Source organism: Cricetulus griseus, chromosome 9 (genome assembly GCF_003668045.3).
Source record: "Cricetulus griseus strain 17A/GY chromosome 9, alternate assembly CriGri-PICRH-1.0, whole genome shotgun sequence".
Lineage (NCBI taxonomy): Eukaryota > Metazoa > Chordata > Mammalia > Rodentia > Cricetidae > Cricetulus > Cricetulus griseus.
The window spans coordinates 5,704,472-5,729,304 of NC_048602.1; the positions used below are offsets into that span (position 1 = coordinate 5,704,472).

Genomic DNA, 24,833 nt, shown 5'->3' on the forward strand with positions numbered 1-24,833 from the left:
TCATGCCGACAAGTTGCATTTGGCCATCGGTCTGTGACTGATGTAATTTGTAAGACTGAAATGTAATTTGTGAGACTGAAAATGAGCCAATTTGCATGTTTATGGTAGTCCATCAGGTCAGTGGAACCTGCTGGATCCAGTAAAACAAAAATGAAGCCTTTATTTTCAATTTTTTTGGTCGTTTAACTTACCCAATGGTATTTGTGTGTGTGTGTGTGTGGTGTATGTGGTGTGTGTGTGTGTGCGCGTGTGTGCGCGCGTGTGTGGTGTGTGTGTGTGTGTGTGTGTGTGTGTGTGTGTGTGTGGTGTATGTGTGTGTGTGCGCGTGTGTGTGCGCGCGTGTGTGGTGTGTGTGTGTGTGTGTGTGATGGGTTACCAAGTAGCAAATGTAAGGCATAGAACCTGAAAACACTCAGTACCAGACTTCAATAAAGAAAAACCCCGCAGGGCATGGTGGCGCACGCCTGTGATCCCAGCCCTGGGGAGGCAGAGGCAGAGGCAGGTGGACCTCTGTGCGTTCGAGGCCAGCCAGGTCTCCAGAGCGAGTCCCTGTGTGCAAAACCTAGAAAAACAAGCAAGCACACAAACAAGCAAGCGGACAGACGGACAGACGGACGGACGGACGGACCGGCCCCGGCGCTCACGGGACCCGGCCGCCGTCCGCCGCCCGGTGCGTCTTGTGGTGGGCCGCCAGGTTGGACTTGCAGCTGAAGGCCTTGCCGCAGTGCTGGCAGCCGTAGGGCTTCTCGCCGGTGTGCGTCTTCTGGTGGCGGAGGAGGTTGGACTTGCGGCTGAAGGCCTTGCCGCACTGCGGGCAGCCGTTGGCCTTCTCGCCGGTGTGCGTGCGCCGGTGCACCGTCAGGATGGCCTTCTGGCGGAAGGCGCGGCCGCAGTCGGCGCAGGCGTAGGGCTTCTCGCCGGTGTGGATGCGCCGGTGCAGCGTGAGCGTGGTCTTCTGGCAGAAGGCCTTGCCGCAGTCGGCGCACAGGTAGGGCTTCTCGCCGGTGTGCGTGCGCCGGTGCACGGTGAGCGTGGTCTTCTGCACGAAGGCCTTGCCGCACTCGGCGCAGGCGTACGGCTTCTCGCCGGTGTGCGTGCGCTGGTGGTCCACCAGGTACGACTTCTTGCGGAAGGCGCTGCCGCACTGGCCGCAGCCGTACGCCTTCTCGCCCGTGTGCGTCTTGTGGTGGCGGCTGAGGGTGGCCTTCTGGCGGAAGGCCTTGCCGCAGTCGGCGCACAGGTACGGCCGGCCCTCGGCGTGCGTGCGCTCGTGCAGCGTCAGCGCCGTCTTCTGGCGGAAGGCGCGCCCGCACTGGCCGCACGCGTACGGCTTCTCGCCCGTGTGGATGCGCTGGTGCTCCAGCAGGTACGACTTCCGGCGGAAGGCGTTGCCGCAGTACGGGCACTGGAAGGGCTTCTCCTTCCCGTCCGCCGCGGCGACCGGCGCTGGCGTCGTCGCAGTCGCCGTCGCCGGAGGAGGTCGCGGGTGCGTGAGGAAGAGCGGCGGCTTCCTGCCCAGGAGCTTCCCGTATTTGCTGCACGCCGCCGCCGAGGGCCTCCTCTCCGGCGGACCCAGCGGCCCGACGCCGGAAGCCAGCCCGTCTCCGTGGTAACCGAGGCCGCCGTCTCCGTGGTAACCCAGGCCGCCGCCGTCTCCGTGGTAACCCAGGCCGCCTGGGAACGCTGCGGCTCCCGGAAGCAGGCCGGGGCCGTCGCAGGCGTCCCCCGCGAGGAGGAAGGGCTGCCCGGGGACCTGGATCGGGGCCTGGGCCGCCTGGTGCCGAGGCAGCCGCTCGGGACTGGGCCCCCGCGGCCTTTGCTTACCCGGCGGGGCGCTTGGGGCCTGAGCTTCCCCGCGCGGGGAGTCCAGCGTCCGCGTCCCCCACCCGCCGTCCCCGAATCTATCCCGCGCCGGGTTTAAATCCCCACCGATGATGAATTCTGAAATGGTTTTCGAGGCTTTGCCGCGGGATGTATAATCGCACAGTGTTTTGGAAATCGCATGGCTCTTGCCCGGTGTCCTCCGGTAAAGGCTGCTTCTCTCCTGGATGAGTTTCTTGTGGTTGATGAGGACAGTGGATTCGGGGTGCTTGTCTAGACAGTCTTTGAACTTCACCGGCACGTCTTCGTCTTCTAGGAAAGAATAAGGTTAATTAGTAATACTTTTGAAGGGACCAGCTCCCCATTTCGGCAGCCATAACAGCCAAACACATACTTGCCTGACCTTCTCTTGGTCACTAAGGTCAAATGCCTGCCCATTTCGGCAGCCATGACAGTAACACGTGCTTGTCTGACCTTGCCTTAGTCACTAGGTCAGATGCCTGCCTCGTGGCAAGAAACCAATCAGAAGTTAGCTGGTGGGGCTATGCTTTAGGGCTCTGGGTGTGCTTTACGGACAAGTGCACAGCAATGACACGCAGAGCACAGCAACCGCCCTGGGAGGGCCTATGGGCCATAACAACCAGTTGACCAATGAACACAGGGCAAGCCCTCCAAGCCTGGAGGCACACCAGTCCTGAGCCTGTGCGTACCCCTAGACACTCCCCTTATACTGCCCTAGAAGATCTGTCCTGTGGTTTCTCAGGGCCTTTTCCCAGCCATGGTGGATGGATGGAAGGCCGGAGCTAACATGGGGTTAGCTCGTTAAACAACTGCAATAAAAGACTCATTGCTTTTGCATCGAAATGGGTTTCTTGGTGATTTGGAGATTCAGAATTTGAGCACACCAGAATAAACCTTTTTTGTTTGTTTGTTTTTGAGATAAGGTCTCTCACGTAGATGTTGATCTTGAACTTGCTATGTAGCCAAGGTGGGTGACTTTGATTTCTGATCCTTCTCTTCACACACACATGGAAAGTGCCAAGATTAAAGACATATGTCAACACTCTCCAGTTTGTGTAGGGCTGGGTATTCAAGACAGGGCTTCAACCATGGCAGGCAAGCATTCCAACCGTTCTACATTCTTGCCCCTTAGAGTGTCTCCTAATGTGGACAACCAACAAAACACAGTCCCAGTATGCCATTAAATTAGGAAAAATCCCTTTAGAAACAAAGTCACATTTTTATATTGCAACTATAAGCTGCACAGAAAAAGTATAATACATGTAAGGATAGAGAAACAGAAAACAAAGGATGGTGACAGAAGACTTTAAAATGGGAAGATTCATACAGAATAAAATAGACCCAGCAAGGGTATTAAATAGTTTTTTGTTTCATTTTGTTTTTTGAAAGAAAGGTAGAGGTAAGGTAAACTACAGTATAAAATGAGAGCTCCCATATTATTTAGAGAGTAAAACGTATGCAAGTATAATTCCACTTAGCTGTACTTCTAAAAACTGAAAATTTGTTCATATTAGCATGTGGACTTATATTGCCTCCCTAAGAACCTCAAACAACTCCAGGGACATGCTGCTACCCACAAAGTCTAATTGTTCTGAGGATGGAACAGATGATCTGAAATTGGAAAAAAAATCAGAGAAGTATTTTTTTCTCTTTTTTTTTGGTTTTTCGAGACAGTGTTTCTCTGTGTAGCTTTGGAGCCTATCCTGGCACTCTCTCTTGAGACCAGGCTGGCCTCAAACTCACAGAGACCCTCCTGCCTCTGCCTCCTGAGTGCTGGGATTAAAGGCGTGCCCAACGCCCAGCCAGAGAAGTATTTCTTGAAGTTGGAATAAAATTATTGTTCATTTCAAGAAATATTTCAAATGCCTATTATTATTATTTCCTTTTTTTTTTTTTGAGACAGGGTTTCTCTGTGTAGCCCTGGCTGTCCTGGAACTCACTTTGTAGACCAGGCTGGCCTTGAACTTACAGAGATCTGCCTGCTTCTGCCTCCCCAGTATTAGGGTCAAAGGCGTGTGCCACCATGCCTGGCTCCTGTTATTTATTTTAAATATTCTCATATGTGCTCTCTCTCTCTCTCTCTCTCTCTCTCTCTCTCTCTCTCTCTCTGTGTGTGTGTGTGTGTGTGTGTGTGTGTGTCTGTGTCTGTGTGTCTGTGTATGTACACATGAACACAAGGGATCAAGGAAGTCAGAGGCATCAGATCCCCTGGAACTGGAGGTACAGGTATCAGAATATGGTCCCTGAATGAATCTGTGTGAGATTTCTGAGTGCTTGTGAGAAATCTCCAAGTAAACAAGACAAGAGTCTGTGACCTCTGTTCCTCCAGAACATGGGTTGCTACTGGAATGTGCTTTTGAGCCCCCTCCCAGGTGTGGTGAATAGGAATGGGTTTACTTCAGATTACCCATCACTATTCAGAATAATGATGTCCTCCTGAGTGTATTCGGCCTAAACGCATGTGATCTTGCCCTGTGACTGTATACAACTTGAACTTCAGTGAACCTTGCTCCCATGACCTGGCTAAATCCTCAGAATGCCCTCAGAATATAAACTGTCTGATGCTTTGCATAAAGCTGACTATGACATGAGACTTTAGTCTGCCTCATTTTTTAGGATTCACTCTCCCAGGTTCACACTGCCAAACAGAGCGGTGACAACAGGTAGCTATCCGCTGCCCGACATGGGTGCTGGGACTCAAACTTGGGTCCTCTGCCAAGAGCAATGCATTCTCTTAACCTTTGAGCCATGTCTCCAGCCCCAAACAACTGGCATTTTAACATGGCTGCTATACTATGTAAAATATCTAACTTATTCCATGCTGCTTTCCTGTCAAATTAAAATATGCCATTATAGTGAGAGAAAAAGGCTGAAATGTCTACCTGAAGTTATTCATATAAAACAAAGAAATCCCAATGTGAGATGAGATCAGACTATTATCAGTCACAGGACTTTTACAAAGACAAGAACTGATAGTGAAGACAGTTCCATGGGGCTGGAGAGACGGCTCAGCTGTTAAGAGCCCTGGCTGCTCTTCCAGAGGTCCTGAGTTCAATTCCCAGCAGCAACATGATGGCTCACAGCCATCTATAGTGATATCTGATGCTGTTTTCTGGCATAAAGTTGAACATGCAGATAGAGCACCATATACATAAAAAAAACAAAAACAAACCAAGAGTGAAGAAAGTTTCTTTATGAACAAACACTTGAGGACACCAGTGTAAAAGACTGATGGAATGAGATTCTCAAAACTGGGCATGGCAGCACATGCCTCTAAGAAAAAGAAATGGGATTCTAGTCTTCATTCCGGGTTCTGTTCCAAGAAGAGGCTCTTTTTCAATTTGCATTTTGCTACTGGATCTCACAGCCTAGGCTGGCCTCTGTCTTAGCTAGGGTCAGTATTGCTGTGATGAAACACTATGAACTATGGGGAGGAAACACTATGGGGAGGAAAGAGTTTATTTGGCTTATACTTTCACAGCACTGTTCATCCTCAAAGGAAGTCAGAACAGGAACTCAAACAGGAGCCTGGAGGCAGAGCTGATGCAGAGGCCATGGAGCAGTGCTGCTTACTGGCTTGCTCTCGTGGCTTCTCCGCCTGCTTTCTTAGCGAACCCAGGACCACCAGCCCAGAGATGGCCCCACCCACAATGGACTGGGCCCTCCCCAATCAGTCACTAATTAAGGGAATGCTCTCCAGGCTGTGTACAGCCCGAGCTTATGGAGGCATTTTCTCAATTGAAGCTCTGATGACTCTAGCTTGTGTCAACTTGACACACTGTCCAGCACAGCCTCAACTTGCATACGCACCAGAGTGCACATTCCCATGTGGATATCGGAGGAGAGTTTGTGGGAACTGGTTCTCTCCTTCCACCACGGAGCCCTGGGAAATGAACTCAGGTCTTCAGGCTTGGCAGTCGCTGCAGGACCTCAGCCATCCCACCACTCTGCATCTTCCTCCTTTGCCATCGTCTGTCTTGTCTTCAATTCCCTTGAATCCATTGCTGTGTCCCCTTCTAGCTCTCCGCTGCTTCATGCCACTATCCATCCAGGCTAGAACTTCCCCTCTCGAGTCCAGTGGGTACAGGTAACTGTCGGTTCCCTAAGCCCTACGGGGACACTTAAAGAACTCAGGACCACCAAAAGAATTGCCTGTCCTGAGACGAAACGAAAGTTCTTTGGAAACGAATGGTTTTTAATTGAGGTGGGCTCTGGTGAAATGGAGACGGCCACAAAGGGTCCCTTCAAATTGATCACATTTCGTCTCGCTGAGGTCCCACGATGAAAGGAACTTGGAGGGGAAAGCATTGCTGGGCACATGTAAAGTGCCCTGGTTCAATCCCTAGCACTTTATGTATGTTTTCTTCACATAACAAAGCAGATATATACTATACAGGAAGGATGGTTACACTACTGTTATTTTACCAATCTCTGGCTAACATTTTTAGAACAAAAGCTGTGAGGTAATTGTGTCGTGTCTCCTGTATGTTTATGTTTGCTCCTGTGTTTGCATCGTCCAAGCACACATATATACACAAACTCAAAAAGAAATGAAAACACTAGTTTGCAAAGATAGAAGTAAAATATTTTTACTTCAAAAGTGCATTTTACGGGGGTGGGGTAGGGTGTATACGTGTTTGTGTGGGTGTGAGTGAGTACATGCATGCCAGTGTGCGTGCGTGCGTGCGTGCGTGCGTGCGTGTGTGTGTAGGCCAGAGGTTGACACTGGTGTCTTTCAGAGTTACCGTGTCCCAATCTTTCAACTATGAAGTTAGGTGGAAGAAAATGGTCTAGAATAGACAAAACTGATTCTAGTAAAATTCAAACTCAGAGGGAGGAAAGCTGGAAGAGACTTACTGGGAACGACCGTGATAATAGAAGGAGTCTTTATCCTGACTGGGATTCGGAATACATGGGTCTATACGTTTGGCAGAATCTGAAGAGCTATTGTCAGACTCCTGTGGACATACCGATGAAGCCTAGAATGGATTCTAGGTAAGATAACAGAGGCCAGTATCTCTTTCTGTTTGTTTGTTTTACAGTTGAGACAGGGTTTCTTTGTAGAGCCTTAGCTGTCCTGGAACTCTGTAGACCAGGCTGGCCTCGAACTCTGAGTGCTGGGATTAAAGGTGTGTGCCACCACTGCCTGACATGGTTTCAGTTTTGTAACATGACGACTCTGGAGCCCGACAATGGTGATGGTTGCAAAAAAAATATGAATATAGTTCTTAGCATTGAACTATATGCTTGAAATGCTAAAGATGGAAATTGCACTTTACTGCAATTCTAAAATAGATACCCCAAATATTCAAATCTGTCCAATACCTGAGATTCAGCACCTGGAGGATTTTTTTCCCTTAAGATTTTATTTATTATGTATACAACATTCTGCTTCCATGTATATCTGCACACTAGAAGAGGGCACCAGATCTTATAACAGATGGCTGTGAGCCACCATGTGGTTGCTGGGAAGTGAACTCAGGACCTCTGGAAGAGCAGTCAGTGCTCTTAACCTCTGAGCCATCTCTCCAGCCCCCACCGGGGGATTTTTTGTCCTGGCACTTGCTCTGTAGACCAGGCTGGCCTCGAACTCACAGAGATCCTCCTGCCTCTGCCTCCCGAGTGCTGGGATTAAAGGCATGCCACCAACGCCTGACAGACTTTTGCTTTCTTATGAAGCATTAGAAATCAAACCCAGGTCCTTGAGGCTGAGCTATGTCTTCATCCATCCCACAGAATTTTTATATCTACAACTTACCTAGATAGCTTTGACTCGGAAAAATTCTCTCTGTCCATAGTTCTTTTCCTTGTTCCAATTTGCGGATCATATCAGGTTTTGTTATGGGAAATCCTGATAATGAAGAAAAAGGAGAGAAGGGAGGGGGGGAAAGGAGGGAGGGAGGGAACATAGGAAGGGAAAAAGAAAAGTGAGACTTGATCTAAACTGCTGGGACTCAAAACTACTGAGAAAGACACAACTTCACAGTGCTACATGGGGTATAAATTAATGTCTTACCAAAGTTAATAATATGGTCAATGGCACTCATCTTTAATCCCAGCACTCGAGAGGCAGAAGCAGGCGGATCTCTGTAAGTTCGAGGCCAGCCTGGTCTACAGAGTGAGTTCCAGGACAGGCCCCAAAGCTACACAGAGAAACCCTGTCTCAAAAAAAAAAAAATCCACAAAAAAATCAAATATTCTGGGGCTGGAAAGACTGACCGAGCAGTTAGAAACATTGACTGCTCTTCCAGAGGATCCAGGTTCAATTCCCAGCACCCACACGGCTACTCACAACCATCCTTAACACAAAGTTCCAGGGGTCCCAACACCCTCTTCTGGCCTCAGCAGGCATCAAGCACACACCCGCCTCACATTTCTACAGGCAAGATACTCGTATATATCAAATAAAAACAATCTAAAAAATCGTTTATTGGGCCAGGCATGGTGGTACAGGCCTTTATTCCTAGCACTCAGGAGGCAGAGGCAGGAGGATCTGTGTGAGTTCAAGGCCAGCCTGGTCTATGTAGCAAGCCCAGGAACAGCCAGGATTACATAGAGAAAGAGCCTGTGTCAAAAACAAATAGTGACTTCACTAACATAAAGAGTCACACTGGGCGGAGGAGAAGTCTCTGCTGCTAGCGTGCTGGCTGCTCGAGCGTCAGGACCTGCTTCTGGAACTCTGGAAGGGATGTGAGTGAGACTTACCCACAGAGACGAAGTGGCAGTAGTTTTCTAGCATCACGTCCCTGTAGAGGGCCTTTTGGTCGGGATCTAGGTGCTGCCACTCCTCCTGGGTGAAGTCCACAGTCACATCCTTGAATGACACTGGTCCCTGTAAGGGCACACTGCAGCAGTTCATCCCAAAGTTACTGGAAATGGGTTACAGCTAAATGTTGGGGATCAGGCTGGGAGTGATCCGTGGATGAACTAGTTTTTAAATATCTTTTAAAAAGGTTTCTTTATCCTGGCGGTTGTTTATGTTTATTTTACGGGTATAAGTGTTTGCCTGGATACAGTACGTTTACCACATGGCTACAGTGTCTCAGGAGGCTAGGAGCCGGTGTCAGGTTCCCTGGAACTGGAGTGACAGGCTCTTATGAACCCCTACGTGGGTGCTGGGAACTAAACAAAGTCCCCTAAACAAAGTCCCCTGCGGGAGCATGGAGTGGTCTTTTTTGAAGGAAGGGAGATTAAGGCTACCTCTGTCTATGTAGCTCTGGCTGTCTTGAAACTCACTACGTAGACCAGGCTGACCCTGCCTCTGCCTCTGAGTGCTGGGATTAAAGGTATGTGCCACCAACCTGATGTTTGCAACCAGTACTCTTAATCACTGGACTACCTATTCAGCTATTCAGCCCCTTACCTGTGCTGTTTGGGCTACACACACACACACACACACACACACACACACACACACACACACACACACACACACTCCTCTCTCTTTCAAAAATACATCCAGTAATATTGATTTTTTTTTTTTTTTTTTTTTTTTGGTTTTTTGAGACAGGGTTTCTCTGTGGCTTTGGAGGCTGTCCTGGCACTCGCTCTGGAGACCAGGCTGGTCTCCAACTCACAGAGATCCACCTGCCTCTGCCTCCAGAGTGCTGGGATTAAAGGCATGCACCACTAACGCCCGGCTAATGTTGACCTTTTATCTCAGGTTTAAAATATAAATAATCTTATACCACACAGTTTTGTCCTGAATGCAAACGGTTGACTGATGAACCAAAATGGTAAAACTTTGACTCTGCTATAAGGAGAGGCTTATGAGAAATGGTCACTCAATAGGTATCAAAATATATTGAAGGAAAGTGTACAAAGGAAACAATCACAAAGCAAAGAAAACTTTCATTCTGTAATCTGAAGCTTCATTAAGCGTACAAAATTTTGTACTTAGAATAAATCTCTATTGTAGGAATAAATGGCACTAGTCTCTAAAAACTCACGGGACACCCCTAATCTAAGCACTCGGGAGGCAGGAGCAGGTGGACGCCTGTTCAAAGCCAGCTTGGTCTACATATCGAGTTCCAGGATAGCCAAGGCTATGCAGAAAGTTCCTGTCTCAAAAACTAACCAAAAATTTTAATAATAAAAATGGACTTGATCACATTTCCAGCATATTGTTATTGATAAACTATCAATAAGCATTAGTGACAGTTTACACAGTTAGTTTACACTCCTACTCTTGAATGCACGCTTAGTAATTTTTTTCTTTGCAATATATGATCTTGTATGTTCTACTGCAATGCACACAGGCCTGACCACAAAGTGGGCTGGAGCGATGGCTCAGCAGCTAAGAGCACTTGCCTGTCTTCAAGAAGACTAGATAGAGTGTGGGTCCCATCACCCGCATCTGGAAGCTCACAACCACCTCTAACCCCAGCTCCAGGAGATTTACTTGCTGGCCTCTTCTGGCTTCCACAGGCACCCACATTAACACACACACACACACACACACACACACACACACACACACACACACACACCCCACAGAGGAATGCAAATTTTAACACGAAGAAACATAATACGTGTTATATGGTAATATTCCTTAAAAACAAACAAACCAACCCCGAGTCTGACTCATGGTCTCCGCACCTCAGCTCCCCTGAAGCCAGACTGGAGGTGTGTGCCACCATCCCGGCTACTGGAGGTAGTATTCCTCAAGACTGGAGAAGGTAACCACTGATGGAGATTACGCTGCAGAGATTAGAGATTTGTGGGCTAATGAAAGACCACTGGTTCCCACACGGTAGGGTTTGAGAGAACTGGTTATAACCGCCTGTAGACTGAAGGGACCCGCACAGCTCTTGGGCTCTCTGCACAGGTAAGTGTGTGAGACCCCGGGGGTGGGAAGGCGGAGAAAGAGCCGACTGTAGTGGTGCACTCAGGAGGCAGATGCAGGAGGACTGCTGCAAGTTCAAGGCCAGCCTCGGCTACACAGTGAGCTCCAGATCACTAGGACCGGACAAGGAAGCCCTGTCTCGAGACAAATGACAAAAAAAGAAAGAGAAGAAAATTAAAACAGGAAACAGCAGGCTGGATCACGGGACGTCACAAGGAACTGACGAGAGCGTGGAATGGGTAGGTCGTGGCTATTACGGCTTGTTTGTTTTTGAGACAGGGTCTCGAGTATTCCAGGTGGGTCTCAAACCTGTTATGGAGTTGAGGATGGCCCCTCTACCTTCAGAACGTTAAGAACATCGATCTGTGCCACCATGCCCAGTTAATATGGGTTTGTGGATTGAGCCACGAGCTCCAAGCATGCTAAGCAACACTGCTGATGGAGCTACATGCCCAGCCCCTGCATGCTGAATATAAGGCTCCGATGCTCTGTCTAGACAGATGTCTAGCATGGACAGAGGTATCCGATAGTCACTAAATCAAATTACGTGTATTCTTCCAAAGCAATCTAACTTTGTATACAGAAATCAAGAATGTAAAAAAGTGAGCCATTTAAAACTTGGGGAAAATCAATACTTGAAAGGTTGGGAGATGGGGAAGTTTTTAGATTTTTTTAAAAATTTATTATGTATACAATGTTCAGCCTGCAGGCCGGAAGAGGGCACCAGATCTCATTATAGATAGTTGCGAGCCACCATGTGGTTGCTGGGGATTGAACTCAGGACTTCTGGAAGAGCAGCCAGTGCTTTCTTAACCTCTGAGCCATCTCTCCAGCCCCGGGAGATTGGGAATTTTATGAAAGAAAAACAAATGGAAACAGGATAAGGTACTGCGGTTGATTCAAGGACAGACTACTTCAAGAGTGGACTAGCAAGTGGGGCAGTGGTGGCGCACGCCTTTATTCCCAGTACTGGGGAGGCAGAGGCAGGTGGATCTCTGTGAGTTCGAGACCAGCCTGGTCTACAGAATGAGTTCCAGGATGGCCTCCAAAGCCACACAAAGAAACCCTGTCTCGAAAAACAAAAACAAAAACAAACAAACAAACAAACAAAGAGTGGACTAGTATATGTAATTTCTTCTGCTGCAAGTGAGTGTAAAATTTTAGAAGACAGAAAAGAAAAGAAAAGAAAAGAAAAGAAAATGCTAACCCTATGGTAGTATTGAATACTGAGCAGGTTTTCCCTGGCAGGTCACAGTTGGTAGGAATTTCTGGAAGAGAAGAATCAATAGAAAATTAGAGAAGGGGCTACAGAGATGGCTCAGTTGTTAAGAGCACTTATTGCTCTTACAGAGGACCTGGGTTCAGTTCCCAGCACCCACATGGTAGCTAATACCTGTTTATAATTCCAGTTCCAAAGGATGGACACCTTCTTCTGATCTCCATGGGCACCACGTACACACATGATACACATACATACACGCAGGCAAAACACTCATATACAGAAAGAAATCTAGCTGGGTAGTGTCTTTGATCCCAGCACTTGGGAGGCAGAGGCAGGTGGGTCTTTGTGAGTTCTAGGCCAGCCTTCTCCTACAGACTGAGTTCCAGGACAGCCAAGGCTACACAGAAAAACCCTGTATGTTGTCCCCTTTTTAAATTGTTGCTGCCTTTTAAGCCATGGGCCGTAGGAATCAGCAACTTTAACTCTCCTGTTATCAGCAGCAGTTAGGCTGCAAGAGTGGCGATATTTTGCTTATGATCTAACAAATAAAGCTTGACTGAAGATCAGAATGCACAGCTAAGCCACTAGTTAGCCACACACCTAGTTAAGAGCTAAGTTACTAGTTAGACACACACACACACACACACACACACACACACACACACACACACACACACAATTAAGTCACTAGTTAGCCAAAGAGGACAGACAGTGGTGGCACACACCTTTAATCCCAGCACTCAGAAGACAGAGGCAGATGGATCTCTGTGAGTTCAAGGCCACCCCAGACTACATGAGAGTGTATCAGTCTAAAAGAGAAACAGAGCTCATGCCTTTGATCCAAGCACTTGGGACGGCATGCCTTTAACCCCAGCACTAGAGAGGAATATAAGGCAGGAGCTCAGTGCAGTCTCAGGCAGTCTGAGGTTTGCTGGAGAGCACTGCAGGCTGCCGTCACTCTGGGGACAGGATCGCCCCTCTTTGGTATGAGCGTTGGTAAAGGTAAGAACTCTCTAGGGGCTTGGCTGCTTTGCTTTTCTGATCTTCAGCTTGAACCCTAATACCTGTCTCTGGGTTTTTCCTTATTTGTGCCACACAAGAGCCAAAGCCTGAGGGAATTCTGTTTCCCCAGGCACCTACTCTTTCAAAGCTATGAAGGGAACTTATCTAAATCTCAGCCCTCTAAAGAACTCAAGATTCAAAGGCTGAGGTGGAATTCTGCTCCTCAGAGAGGCAGCTCACCTCCTCTCCTGAAGTCTCTCCAGAAGTCCTCGTGCTACTCCTCACCCCCTCCTTAAAAACCCTTCTCCAGCTGGCTCTTCCCTACCATTTCTCGTCAGCTAGTCGCTGACTCAACGTCCTCACCACGGGTGAATTTTATTTAATCCAACACATCTTTGCATCACTAAACAGATGTTGCATGAACAGAAGTAACACACCTTAAAATAATATTCTACAACACCCTGTCTTAAAAAAAAGAAAACAAACAAACCGAATTCTAAAAACCTTTGTGTTTGACAAGGTCTCACTTTGGAAGCCCAGCGTGGAATCAGGATCCTCTTAACCGAGTCCCATGTGCTGGAACTGCATGTGCGTCACCATGGCAACAAGTGTAGCCTTAGTTTTCTGGACCAGTTCATTCTCAGATGTCCACCCTGAAACCCTCACATACGGGACACCTTCCCACAACTTAGATTACAAGTCAGTGCCAAGATAAAACGGATTCATTTAAGTACAATAATTTATGTCTCTCTAAATCAAGACAATACATTTTTTTTTTATTACAGCAGTACTTCTGTAAAGAGACGGACAGAGGAGACAATGAGAAATATAATGAGCCAGTCTGGACAGCGGCCATAACTGGGGGCAGGCTTAAGTTCGTCTGGTTGGAATACTAGCGTTGGAATCGGTGAGCCATCTACAGGAGAAAGTTTGGGAAGGCACCACCTTCAATATTATAGCCCAGTGTCACTTGTGTCTCCAATCAGGACCTTACCTGGAGACCCTGGCCCTAACTAACCGGAAAAATGTTTCACGGCAGCAAATTCTAATATCCAGGCAGCTGAAGCAACATTGCTCAGCAAATGTCCCTATTTCCCGAAAGAAAAGAAAGGAAATATCTCACCTTAGACATGCCTTTGAGATTTGTGAGAGACGAATCCCGTTGTCTTGGCTCGTCTTTCGGGAAAGGAAAGAGCCCTGTGAAGGCAAAGGTGGAGGTCCGTTAGGAGCCAGGAAGAAAACAGGCTCAGATTAGATCTCTCGGAATAACTCAGATCTGCAGACATTCCCACTGTTTCCACACACGCCTTCTCTGAGTGCACGTCCGAAACATAGGACAAAGGGCTGTGGAGAAGCAAACCAGTCCCACTTTCCTCCCAAATCAGAAGCCCCATCTCTTGCTGAGCTAGCATGGATTCCGTGGGACCTGCGATAGCTTGCAAATGCAACATTTTGTTTAACTCTCTCCAGTTCCCCATGGCACACAGGTTTATTGGGGATGTGACTCGGTGATACAGCATTTGCCAGCATAAGCAAGATTCCAGGTACTTCACTCAGCATCGCCCAAACCACAACTTCATGTTCTTTTCACTGACGGGTACCATTACCAGCAGTACCTGACGTTACCTCCCCAAGCCCCCATGCAAACAGGTGGGAAGCCTTTATCTCCATCAGTTCTGTACTATAGTCTAAAGGGATACATTTCTTTTTTTTTTCTTCTTCTTTTGTTTTTTTGAGACAGAGTTTCTCTGTGTAGTTTTGGAGCCTGTCCTGGACCCTCGCTCTGTAGGCCAGACTGGTCTTGAACTCTCAGAGATCTGCCTGCCTCTGCCCTTCCGGTGCTGGGATCAAGGGCGTGTGCCACCACCCGGTTTGGTATATATTTCTTATTGTGGTAAGTTTCCTTTGATATGTTTAACATTTCCCCTTTCTTGTAGTTACGTTTGGTTTGTTATACCTTCGCCATGGTATTTTCTAATTGACTGACTCCATCCTCTGATTTTTTCCCCCTAGCGTTCTATCACTGAATTATAATCTCAGATCCTCGTCTCTGCTCAAGATGCAAAAGTTTCTCTTATCTGGCTTCCAGTCATGAAAATCTCCTCCTGTAAACTGTGTTTTTTTATGTCTCACATTGCATAATCAATGTTTCCTTGACTAATAGTAAAGACAATCTTTTTTAAAAAAATTCTTTTCAAGACAGAGTTTCTCTGTGTACCCTTAGCTGATCAGGAACTCACTCTGTGGACCAGGCCTGCCTCTGCCTCCAGAGTGCTGGGATTAAAGGCGTGCACCACCACCACCACCACCACCACCACCACCACCACTACCACGCAAGTAAATGCCATCTTTATCACATATTATAGCCCATATTGAAACATACTCCATCTGCTTCAAAAGACATGGTCATATGTCACATTTCCCCATAGTTTGAAAATATCTGGATTTTTAACTTTCCATCCCTTGTCCTTATTGATTCACTTGTTTGAAATTATTAAGAAGTATAGCTAAGGGCTGGAGAATGGCTTAGAGATTAAGAGCCCTTTCTGTTCTTGTAGAGGACGTAGGTTCAGTCCCCAGCACTTACAGGGTAGCTCATAGACACTGGTTACTCTAGCTCCCTCAGGGCAGGGTTAAGGTGGGATGGGGGATGTGTGTGTGTGTGTGTGTGTGTGTGTGTGTGTGTGTGTGTGCACTCTTATGACCATATGAATATATTCATTTATGCAGGTAAAACATTCATGCACATGAAAATAAATAAATCGGGGACTGGAGAGATGGCTCAGAGGTTAAGAGCACTGACTGCTCTTCCAGAGGTCCTGAGTTCAATTCTCAGCAACCACATGGTGGCTCACAGCCATCTGTAATGAGATCTGGTGCGCTCTTCTGGTGTGCAGATACACATGGAAGCAGAATGTTGTATACATAATAAATAAATAAAATCTTAAAAAAAAGAAAATAAATCTTCTAAAGGTATAGTTATATAAGCATAATATTTACACATTACTTTAATATAACATTATTACTAATAGTTAATTCAAGAAGTAAGTATTGCATAACACATTTTAGCAATACAGAGATATGGACACGGAAAAGAAATTAACCACTCTTGCCAATTTGCTGGCTCCCATATGGCTAAGCAAAGTCTGAAGTTACTGACTGCTTCCGTGAATATTCTGGTTGGCACAGCTATTTTAATGACTAAGATGAGGCTGATCTTAGAAATAAAAGTGTGCTAAATATTTTTTAATAATTTTCAGGAACAGAAAAAAAAATCCGCTCACACAAATGCTTGAAGAGCGGTAGTTGTGAGTGAAGAGCGCTACCCTTCCTTCCTGCAGGCTGCCATGTAACACAATTAATTAGTTTCAACACTGTTTCTATTTAACACCGTGCTGCCAGGTAGTCGGCCTTGCCACTGGGAATGATGAAAATCTCACCTATTCCTTTTCAACATCAGTGCCATCACACTTTCTAAGTTACCACTCAGAAATTTGTGAGGCAGATTTGCTGGCTACCAATCTGATAACCAAACGGTCTATAACTTCCAGGCTTGGTGGTGCCCACACCACTGGAATCCCTGCAGTTGGGATCCATAATACATCTCTGTCTTTAAAAAAAAAAAAAAAAAGTACATACGTGAGATCATACAGCATACCTCAATCATTTAAATACTCCAGACACAAAACCATGAGAAACAACAGAGGAAAACACACACGCGCCTAGCGGTAACCTTTCAAACATTTTCAACAAACTACCGCTTCACCCGTCATGCTCGACCACAGATGGCGATGATACAATTCCAGGCAAAGTCACTCACCATCAAGGTTCGCGGATCACTTTCAATCCTCCCGTCTCACCTAAGAATAGACGCATGCCGCAGTCACCCTCAGCAACCTCCACCATCCACCTTTCACACGTCCGAGGAAATCGCGCCCCCCCTCCTCATCCCCCCAGTCCCCCCAAAAAACCCAAACACATGAGCAGGATGAGTGGAGGGAGACAAACCCCAACATGCACCCCGCATCCTCACAGGCATCCTCATCCCGCATGCCGCCCCGGATCCGGCTCCAGCGACACTACGCCTGCACCCTGCGGCTCGCCGGAGTCATCCTCAGGGTCACGCCCACGGGCCACGCCCACGGGCCACGCCCGAGGCCCTGTGCAAACCCGGAGTGTCCGGTCCTTGCTTCCACCCCGCTCACCCCCCACCCCGAATTACCAGGCCCGGCGTGGCCTCCCGGTTTCCTCCCGGGCCTCCCCATCTGGATTCGATCTCTCTGTCGCTCCCGGGATCGCGAGCATCCGCCGCGGTCCTCAGCCTCTTAGGACGCCCCGGGACCCAGCAGCCTCACCGCCCCCCTGCTGCGGGCGGCTCGGCCGTCCGCGCCTGCGCACACATCCCGGGGGCTCGCACTCCCAGGAGCCTCTGGGGCAGCCCGTTAGATGCTGGGCGCCCGCCGCTCGCCCAGCGCTCGCACCCAATCAATCTCCTCTCGGCTGGGGCCTGAATTAGTTCCACCCAGACCTCCAGGCCGGCCCTGGAAACTCGGAGTCACCGTCCTCTGGCGCTGTGGTCATCTTTTTTTTTTTTTTTCTTTTTTTCCCTGTGCGCTGAGTTGTGGGGACTCTGGGCTGTCACCTGCTCGCCAGGGTCTGTGTGGTCGCACGCAGCGCGTGGCTGCCTCGGGGTGGGGTGACTGGCTCTGATTAGGTTTGGGTGACTGGACGGGACTGGGCGGTTTGCCCTCCTGTCATGCTGTGTGTGACCACGTGACCTTGTGACAGCACTGGGCAGTGATCAGAATGCGCCCACTGGAGTGGCCGCCCTCATTCTTTTTATGGCAGAATTTCGTTTTGACAGTTCTGGGCTGGCAATGATGGTCAGGAGATCCTCCGGAGACCGTGGGAAAGACTGTGCGGTGCGGTCCCTTTTGCATTCTCGGCTCAGACTGCGTACATTGTCTTTCCCAGGGGTAGCACACAGAAGGCTCGCGGTGTTACTCTGCGGGTGGTGGGAGAGCAGGGATGCCAACGGCTTCTCGGAATGTGTGCACTGGGATTTCTGCCTCTGCCTCTAGTCATTTCACCAGACGGCCACACTACGCAGAATACAGTGAAACGGCTATCAAAGGGAAAAGTTGATAGTTGGAGCCTGGAATGAAGGTTCAGACTTAAAATAGCACAGCCTTGTGTTCATTATGGAGCTCTTAGAATTGTCCCCAAATAAAGTGCCAGAGAAGATGGGGTACTGAGGTTCCAAGAATAGGATTCCGACGACCGTTTTAGAAGTCCTGTATTTATTAATGATTTTTCCAATAATTTAATTCAATATGATGTGTTCATCGGTCATTCGGTGCGAAAAGGCAACGATAAAGCTACATTGAGTCTCTATTTTGGACCAAACAATATTCAGTCTGAAAGGGGTATTTAATCCCAATTGTAATGGGCTTTTTTGGAAGGATTAGGTAGCAAGAATTCTATTTGGTATTAATAATAAAGACCCAGAGACAGATACTCGGGTTAAAGCTGAAGATGAGAGAAGCAAAGCGGCCAGCCCCTAGAGAGCTCTCACCTCTACCAATGGTCAGCCTGAAAGGGCGATCCTGTCCGCAGACTGCATCTGTCTCCACCAAACCTCAGACTGCACTGAGCTCCTGTCTCCTCCCGCCTTATATTCCTCTCCAGTGCTGGGATTCAAGGCATGGGATCCCATATGCTGAGAGCACCTTTGTGTGAGCTCTGTTTCTCTTTAAAATTGGATCAATTTCGTGTAGCTCACGGTGGCCTTGAACTAACAGAGATTGTCTGCCTCTGTCTCTCGAGTGCTGGGAATAAAGAGATATGCCTGCCCCTGCCTCCCAGGCAGTAGGATTAAAGGCATGTACCACCACACCTGGCACACTTTTTAGAGAAAATTTGGAGATGGGGATCTCACTGTGTAGTTCTGGCTGACTGGATATCTACCGGCTTCTGCCTCTGGGTGCTAGAATTAAAGGAAAGTGCCACCATACCTGGCAGGAGTATTCATTACCAATGATTTGGTGTACGATGTCATTTTCAGTTTCCCCCACCCCCAAAATTCATGGGGATTATTTAAATGATACCTCTCTAGCTCTTAATTGTAAAAAGAATTCAAGCAAGCAACTAGTTTTTTTAAAAGATTTTATTTATTTATTATGTATACAACATTCTGCTTTCATGTATATCTGCACACCAGAAGAGGGCACCAGATCTCATAACGGATGGCTGTGAGCCACCGTATGGTTGCTGGGAATTGAACTCAGGACCTCTGGAAGAGCAGTCAGTGCTCTTAACCTCTGAGCCATCTCTCCAGCCCCAAGTAACTAGTTTTATTATACTTCAATGCGTGTTGGGAGAAAAATTAACGACATTCAAATGAATCTTTTCAGTATTTTCATCTTACCTGTTCATAATTACTAGGAGAGGAGGAAGACGGTTATGGGAAGCAGTACTCAGAAATATTTCACAGATTGACTTCCACAAAATAATATTAACCTCCCCAAACCAAATTTCCTAGGAGATATTATTGTATGAAGACTGTTGTTGGTGTGGGAGAGGTTGCTCAGTGGTTAGGGGCATTGGCTATTCTTCCAGGAGACCTGGGTTCAAATCCCAGCACCCACATAACCGTCTGAAACTCCAGTTCCAGGGGATCTGGAGCCCTTTTCTGTCCTCCAAGGGTTCTGTACAATTTATACACGTGGGTAAAACAGCCATACACATAAAGATAAATCTTTAAAAAAAATTTTTTTTGGTTTTTCAAGACAGGGTTTCTCTGTGTAGCTTTGGTGCCTATCCTGGCACTCGCTCTGGAGACCAGGCTAGCCTCGAATTCACAGCGATCCGCCTGCCTCTGCCTCCCGAGTGCTGGGATTAAAGGCATGCGCCACCAACGCCCGGCCTTTTTAAAATTTTTAAAATTTTAATTTATGTGCATTGGTGTTTTGCCATCTCTCCAGCAAATATTAATTTGTCTATTAATAAGACAAATATTAAAAATAACCTTTTAGGGCTGGAGAGATGGCTCAGAGGTTAAGAGCACCGACCGCTCTTCCAGAGGTCCTGAGTTCAATTCCCAGCAACCACATGGTGGCTCACAACCATCCGTTATAAGACCTGGTGCCCTGTACAGATGTGCAGATATACATGGAAGCAGAATGTTGTATACATAATAAATAAAATCTAAAAAAAAAAAGTAAAAAAAATAACCTTTTAATGGGGGGACTGGAGCGATGGCTTGGTGGTTAAGAGCACCAGCTGCTCTTTCAGAGGACCTGAAACAACCGCTCTTCCAGAGGTCCTGAGTTCAATTCCCAGCAACCACATGGCAGCTCACAACTGTCTCTATTCCAAGTTCCAAGGACACTGATGCCCTCTTTGGTATCTGCAGGCACCAGATACACAAATAATACAGAGATATACCTGCAGACAAAACACCCATACTCTTAAAGAAATGAATAAAACTTAAAGGAAAATCACACTGTCAGCCAGGTGATGGTGGTACATGCTTTGAATTCCAGTACTTGGGAGGCAGAGGGCAGCCAGAACTAAATAGTAAGACCCTGCCTTGAAAACAAAAAAGACAATCACATTGTCAAGATGGATTTATAATTTCTGTTAATAAGATGTTAGTTATTATGAATATGCATAAATATGCATTGGGCAGGGAATAAGATTGATCTTGTGTTAGTATTTTCTTTCATTTGTTAATTTTGAGAGAACGTTGTGAGCCCAGGCTGGCCTCAAACTCACTTTGTAGCTAAGGCTAATTCCTGATCCTGTTGCATCTTGTCCCAGTTCTGGGATTATAGGTATATGCCATCATGTCTAGCTCTGTTAATAATTTCAATTTGTTACCTAGTTAGATCAGAATGTCTAAATCACTTTATGATTTTATGAACATGTTATAATGTTTGTTTTAAAAGATTTTGTTTATTTATTATGTATACAATACTCTGCTTCCATGTATATCTGCACCAGTAGAGGGCACCAGATCTCATAACAGATGGTTGTGAGCCACTATGTGGTTGCTGGGAATTGAACTCAGGACCTCTGGAAGAGCAGCCGGGGCTCTTAACTTCTGAACCATCTCTCCAGCCCTCTGTTTGTTTTTTGAGACAGGGTTTCTCTATGTAACAGCTCTGGCTGTCTTGGAACTCACTTTGTAGACCAGGCTGGCTTTGAACTCACAGAAATTCACTTGTCTCTGCCTCCCAAGTGCTGGGATTAAAGGCTGTGTTTTAGTGAAGACTAATAGTATTTTCATGTTATGCTTTGTGAAATACTAGCTTTACAAGAAAGAATAGGCCCAGAATCCAAAGCTACTTTCTCTACAAACAGTGAAGACATAAGAAAATTGCCTTCAATAGGAATGGATCAAGGAGCATTAAATAGTCTCCTCATCTATAAAAACAGACAGCATCTATTTGGTGGATTCTAGATACTGAGACACTATGTGTCTGTGGCAGTAGGGAGACAGCTGAGTGCTGCCACTGCAGCTGAGGAATTGCTTTCCCCCGTAGTGACTGCTATTGAGGTAAAGCAGCATCTTTATAACCACAGAAAAGAATTTCAGGATGAGCCAGGGTGAAGCAGAGTTAGTGAGTTTATTCAGTACTTAGACGGAGAGTCATACAGGGAAAGGGAAATATGCAGTCTTAAGACACCGTGTGAGTTTATTGATAGACTCAGACATGTAATCAGACATTTCTCTCCTGCTTGAAGGTTCCCAAATACCCTGTGGCTGCTTCCCAAATAATTGACTTGGAGACTTAATATTACTTATAAATGCTCGGCTGATAGCTCAGGCTTGTTACTAGCTAAGTCCTTTTTTGTTTGTTTGTTTGTTTTTGAGACGGGTTTCTCTGTGTAGTTTTGGAGCCTATGCTGGCACTCGCTCTAGAGACCAGGCTGGCCTCGAACTCACAGAGATCTGCCTGCCGCTGCCTCCGGAGTGCTGGGATTAAAGAAAGGCATGTGCCACCAACGCCCGGCTTTTTTTTTTTTTTTTGAGACAGGGTTTCTCTGTGGCTTTGGAGGCTGTCCTGGAACTAGCTCTTGTAGACCAGGCTGGTCTCAAACTCACAGACAGAGATCCACCTGCCTCTGCCTCCCCAGTGCTGGAATTAAAGGCACCACCACCACCTGGCACTAGCTCTTATATTTTAAGTTAATCCATATTCCTATTTTCTGCTCTGCCACATGGTGGTGCCTTTATTAGCAGGGCACGTTCATCTCATGCTCCCTCTGCATCTGGCTGACAATTCCCGACCCCGCCTTCTCCTTCCCATCATCCTTAATTTGGTCACCCTACCTACACTTCCTGCCTGGCTACTGGCCAATCAGCATTTTATCAAATCAAGTAGTGACACGCCTTTACAGTGTACAAGAGGATTATTCTACAGCACAGACACACGTTGGCGCTCTTACAATGGCTATACATATAGCCCTGTCATTTTCCCAGTTACATTTTGTTTTGCTTAAAAGTTGTTTATTAAACTTTCCTTCTATTTACTCTTTGTGTCTTTTACATTATGCATCTCTATCCTATTCATTTCCCATTCCTTCATGTCTGCCCTTGCAACCCCCCCCCCCAATAAAATAAAATTTACTAGAAAAAAAGAAAAGGAAAGGAAAAATCTCATCATGGAAGCAGAACTGTGACACAGTCACGCAGTAAACCCTTTTGTCCATATATCTTTATTTCCAAGTGTTCATTGCAAAGAGTTCATTGGTTTGGTTTGAGGCTTCTGGTTTCTGCTACACTATGGATGTTGGGCCCTCACTGGGACTCCTCTCGGATCTCCTGTTGTTGCCCTGTGTGGTGGAGGTGCTGCAGCTTTGGGTCTGCGGGACTGACCCCTTCACATGCTCTAGCAGCTCACAGATGGGGTGGTTGAGGCTGGGCCAACTCATAGCCCTGGTTCTGGGCCTGGTTCTGTAGCTTCAGGGTTGGTCAGTTGTAGGGAGTCAACCTAGCCCCACCCAATAGTCCTGGGGCAGGTACCAGGTGGACCCGGGGACTCGCCCATAAGGGCGTGGTGAAGGAAAGCCGGGATGACGTAAGGGAGCTCTTAAGGGGCTGCACGTGGGGACGCGGGCCCCTTTTTGTTCTGGCCGCGCTGGCTGGGTTCTTAACCTAGCTCTGGCCTGTGTTTCACCCGGATGTCCTCTGAAATAAAGAGACCTTAATCCAATATCTGGCGCCCAACGTGGGGCCCCTTAAGAAGCTCCCTTACGTCATCCCGGCTTTCCTTCACCACGCCCTTATGGGCGAGTCCCCGGGTCCACCTGGTACCTGCCCCAGGACTATTGGGCGGGGCTAGGGTGACTCCCTACAGTCAGTCCCCACCAATAGAGTGAGATGTCCAACACTGCTCTGGCTGGTTCCCCCTTGCAGCAATGAGCAAAGGGCGGGGGCCAGTTCTGCTTTCACACATTCAGGGTGGGCTCTCCCATACCTACACCTTCAGGGTCAGCTTTACTGTGTTCCCAGGCAAGGTGCAGGGGCCACTCTCCTGGCAGCCGCAGCTGGTGAGGGGCAGGGACCGCTCTCCCACCTGCCCCAGGCAGTGAGGGATGGGTGGGGGGAGGGCATCTCTGATGGGGGAAGTACTTCTGTGTATGTTCATCTTATTGACTGTTAAATAAAATACTGTTTGGCCAATGAGACAGCAAGTTAGACGGGACTAGGAGTCTAAGAGGATTCTGAGAAATGTAGTAGAGAAGTAGTGATCCAGGCAGGAAGTGACATAGCAAGGAGACTCATATTTAAGCAAAGGAAACAGGAAGTGTTCCCCTTTTCTCCTCTGCTCTTCCTCCAGCAGTGTAATGTGATCCATCGGCAAGGAGGGACACCAAATAAGGCGTCCGATAAGATAAGTCTTATAAAATATAGAGATTTATGATAGTTAAGACTGAGCTAACAGATGAGAATCCTAGTCATTGGCCAAGCGGCTTTGAACCTAATACAAGTTAGCTGTGAAAACAAATGTAAAAGGACCCAGCTAAGCTTAAACACGACAAGAGATGCACAGTGTCTCAGCATTCAGCTGTCTTGTACATGCAGACCACCTGACCAGGTCATGGGGGTGAGTGCTGAGAAAGACTCAAAGGCTGCCACTCCAAGGCCAGGCTCCCAGCGGCTGCATGCTGGCAGTGCCTTTAGGGTCATGCTACTAACTCAACGGACACCCATGAGGTCAGTGTGTAAAAGTTAAGATTCCACAACTTTGAACTGGAGGTACCTACCCTTGGCTGATGTGGAGAAGGAAATGGAAGGGACTGGTCTGGTTCTGATTCTTTTTTCTTGTATTACCCTCTGAACATTAGTGCGTACCAGCAAACTTACAGGGGTAACAGCTAGATGCTGCAGCCACTGATTTAATTAATGTATTGTCCTGGTTCCCAAGGCCCACAGTATGACACTGGTGTCTTTCTCAGAGTTCTTTCCCTAAGTTTCATCATAGTAACTATTCGCTTAAATTGTGGTTGCTTACAGCTTGTTTTTTCTGTTTCCTGTAAGTTCTATTTTTTGTGGCATGTATTTTCCTTTTTCTTCCAGATTTGTAGTGCAGATATGAATCATATCATCTACAGTGTTGCAATGTTGGTTTACCAAAGAACACACACGAACATTTTTAAATCTAATAGAAAGTCTGTATCAGTGACTGGTGGCTTGGGGGGGGGAGCTAACCCAAATCATGAATCCCTGAGCCTTACAGCTCTTTGTATTTTATGCACAAAACCACATCCTGGTTGTCACACTTCAGTTAGCAACAAAGCAGAGCTACAGTAGCCAGAAGGCAAGCTCAGTATCTGGTGAAACCTTGCCTGTACAAATAAAGCTTGTCTGAAGATCGGAGGATGAAGCTTGCCACTAGCTAACATAGAGATCAG

The 24,833-nt window shown here is 47.2% G+C and overlaps 1 protein-coding gene across 14 annotated transcripts in view; it reads right to left on the minus strand.

The window, feature by feature from the left end:
- Window positions 1-495: 495 nt before the first annotated feature.
- The window catches only part of LOC103161319 (zinc finger protein 383), a 326,635-nt gene continuing 302,297 nt past the window's right edge, over window positions 496-24,833 (minus strand). Inside the window, exons 1-6 of one of the 14 annotated variants that reach the window (XM_035449248.1) lie at window positions 17,134-17,327; window positions 16,732-16,771; window positions 14,035-14,108; window positions 8,548-8,687; window positions 7,601-7,693; window positions 496-2,133 (exon numbers count right to left, since the gene is read on the minus strand). In XM_035449248.1, coding sequence (XP_035305139.1) covers window positions 641-2,133; window positions 7,601-7,693; window positions 8,548-8,687; window positions 14,035-14,108; window positions 16,732-16,734 — 1,803 coding nt within the window. In that variant the 5' untranslated portion in view covers window positions 16,735-16,771; window positions 17,134-17,327 and the 3' untranslated portion in view covers window positions 496-640. Of the gene's footprint in view, window positions 2,134-7,600; window positions 7,694-8,547; window positions 8,688-14,034; window positions 14,109-16,731; window positions 16,772-16,919; window positions 17,040-17,133; window positions 17,443-24,833 lie in introns of those variants that run through there. The other 13 variants (XM_035449249.1, XM_035449247.1, XM_035449250.1 and 10 more) reach the window with 13 other exon arrangements.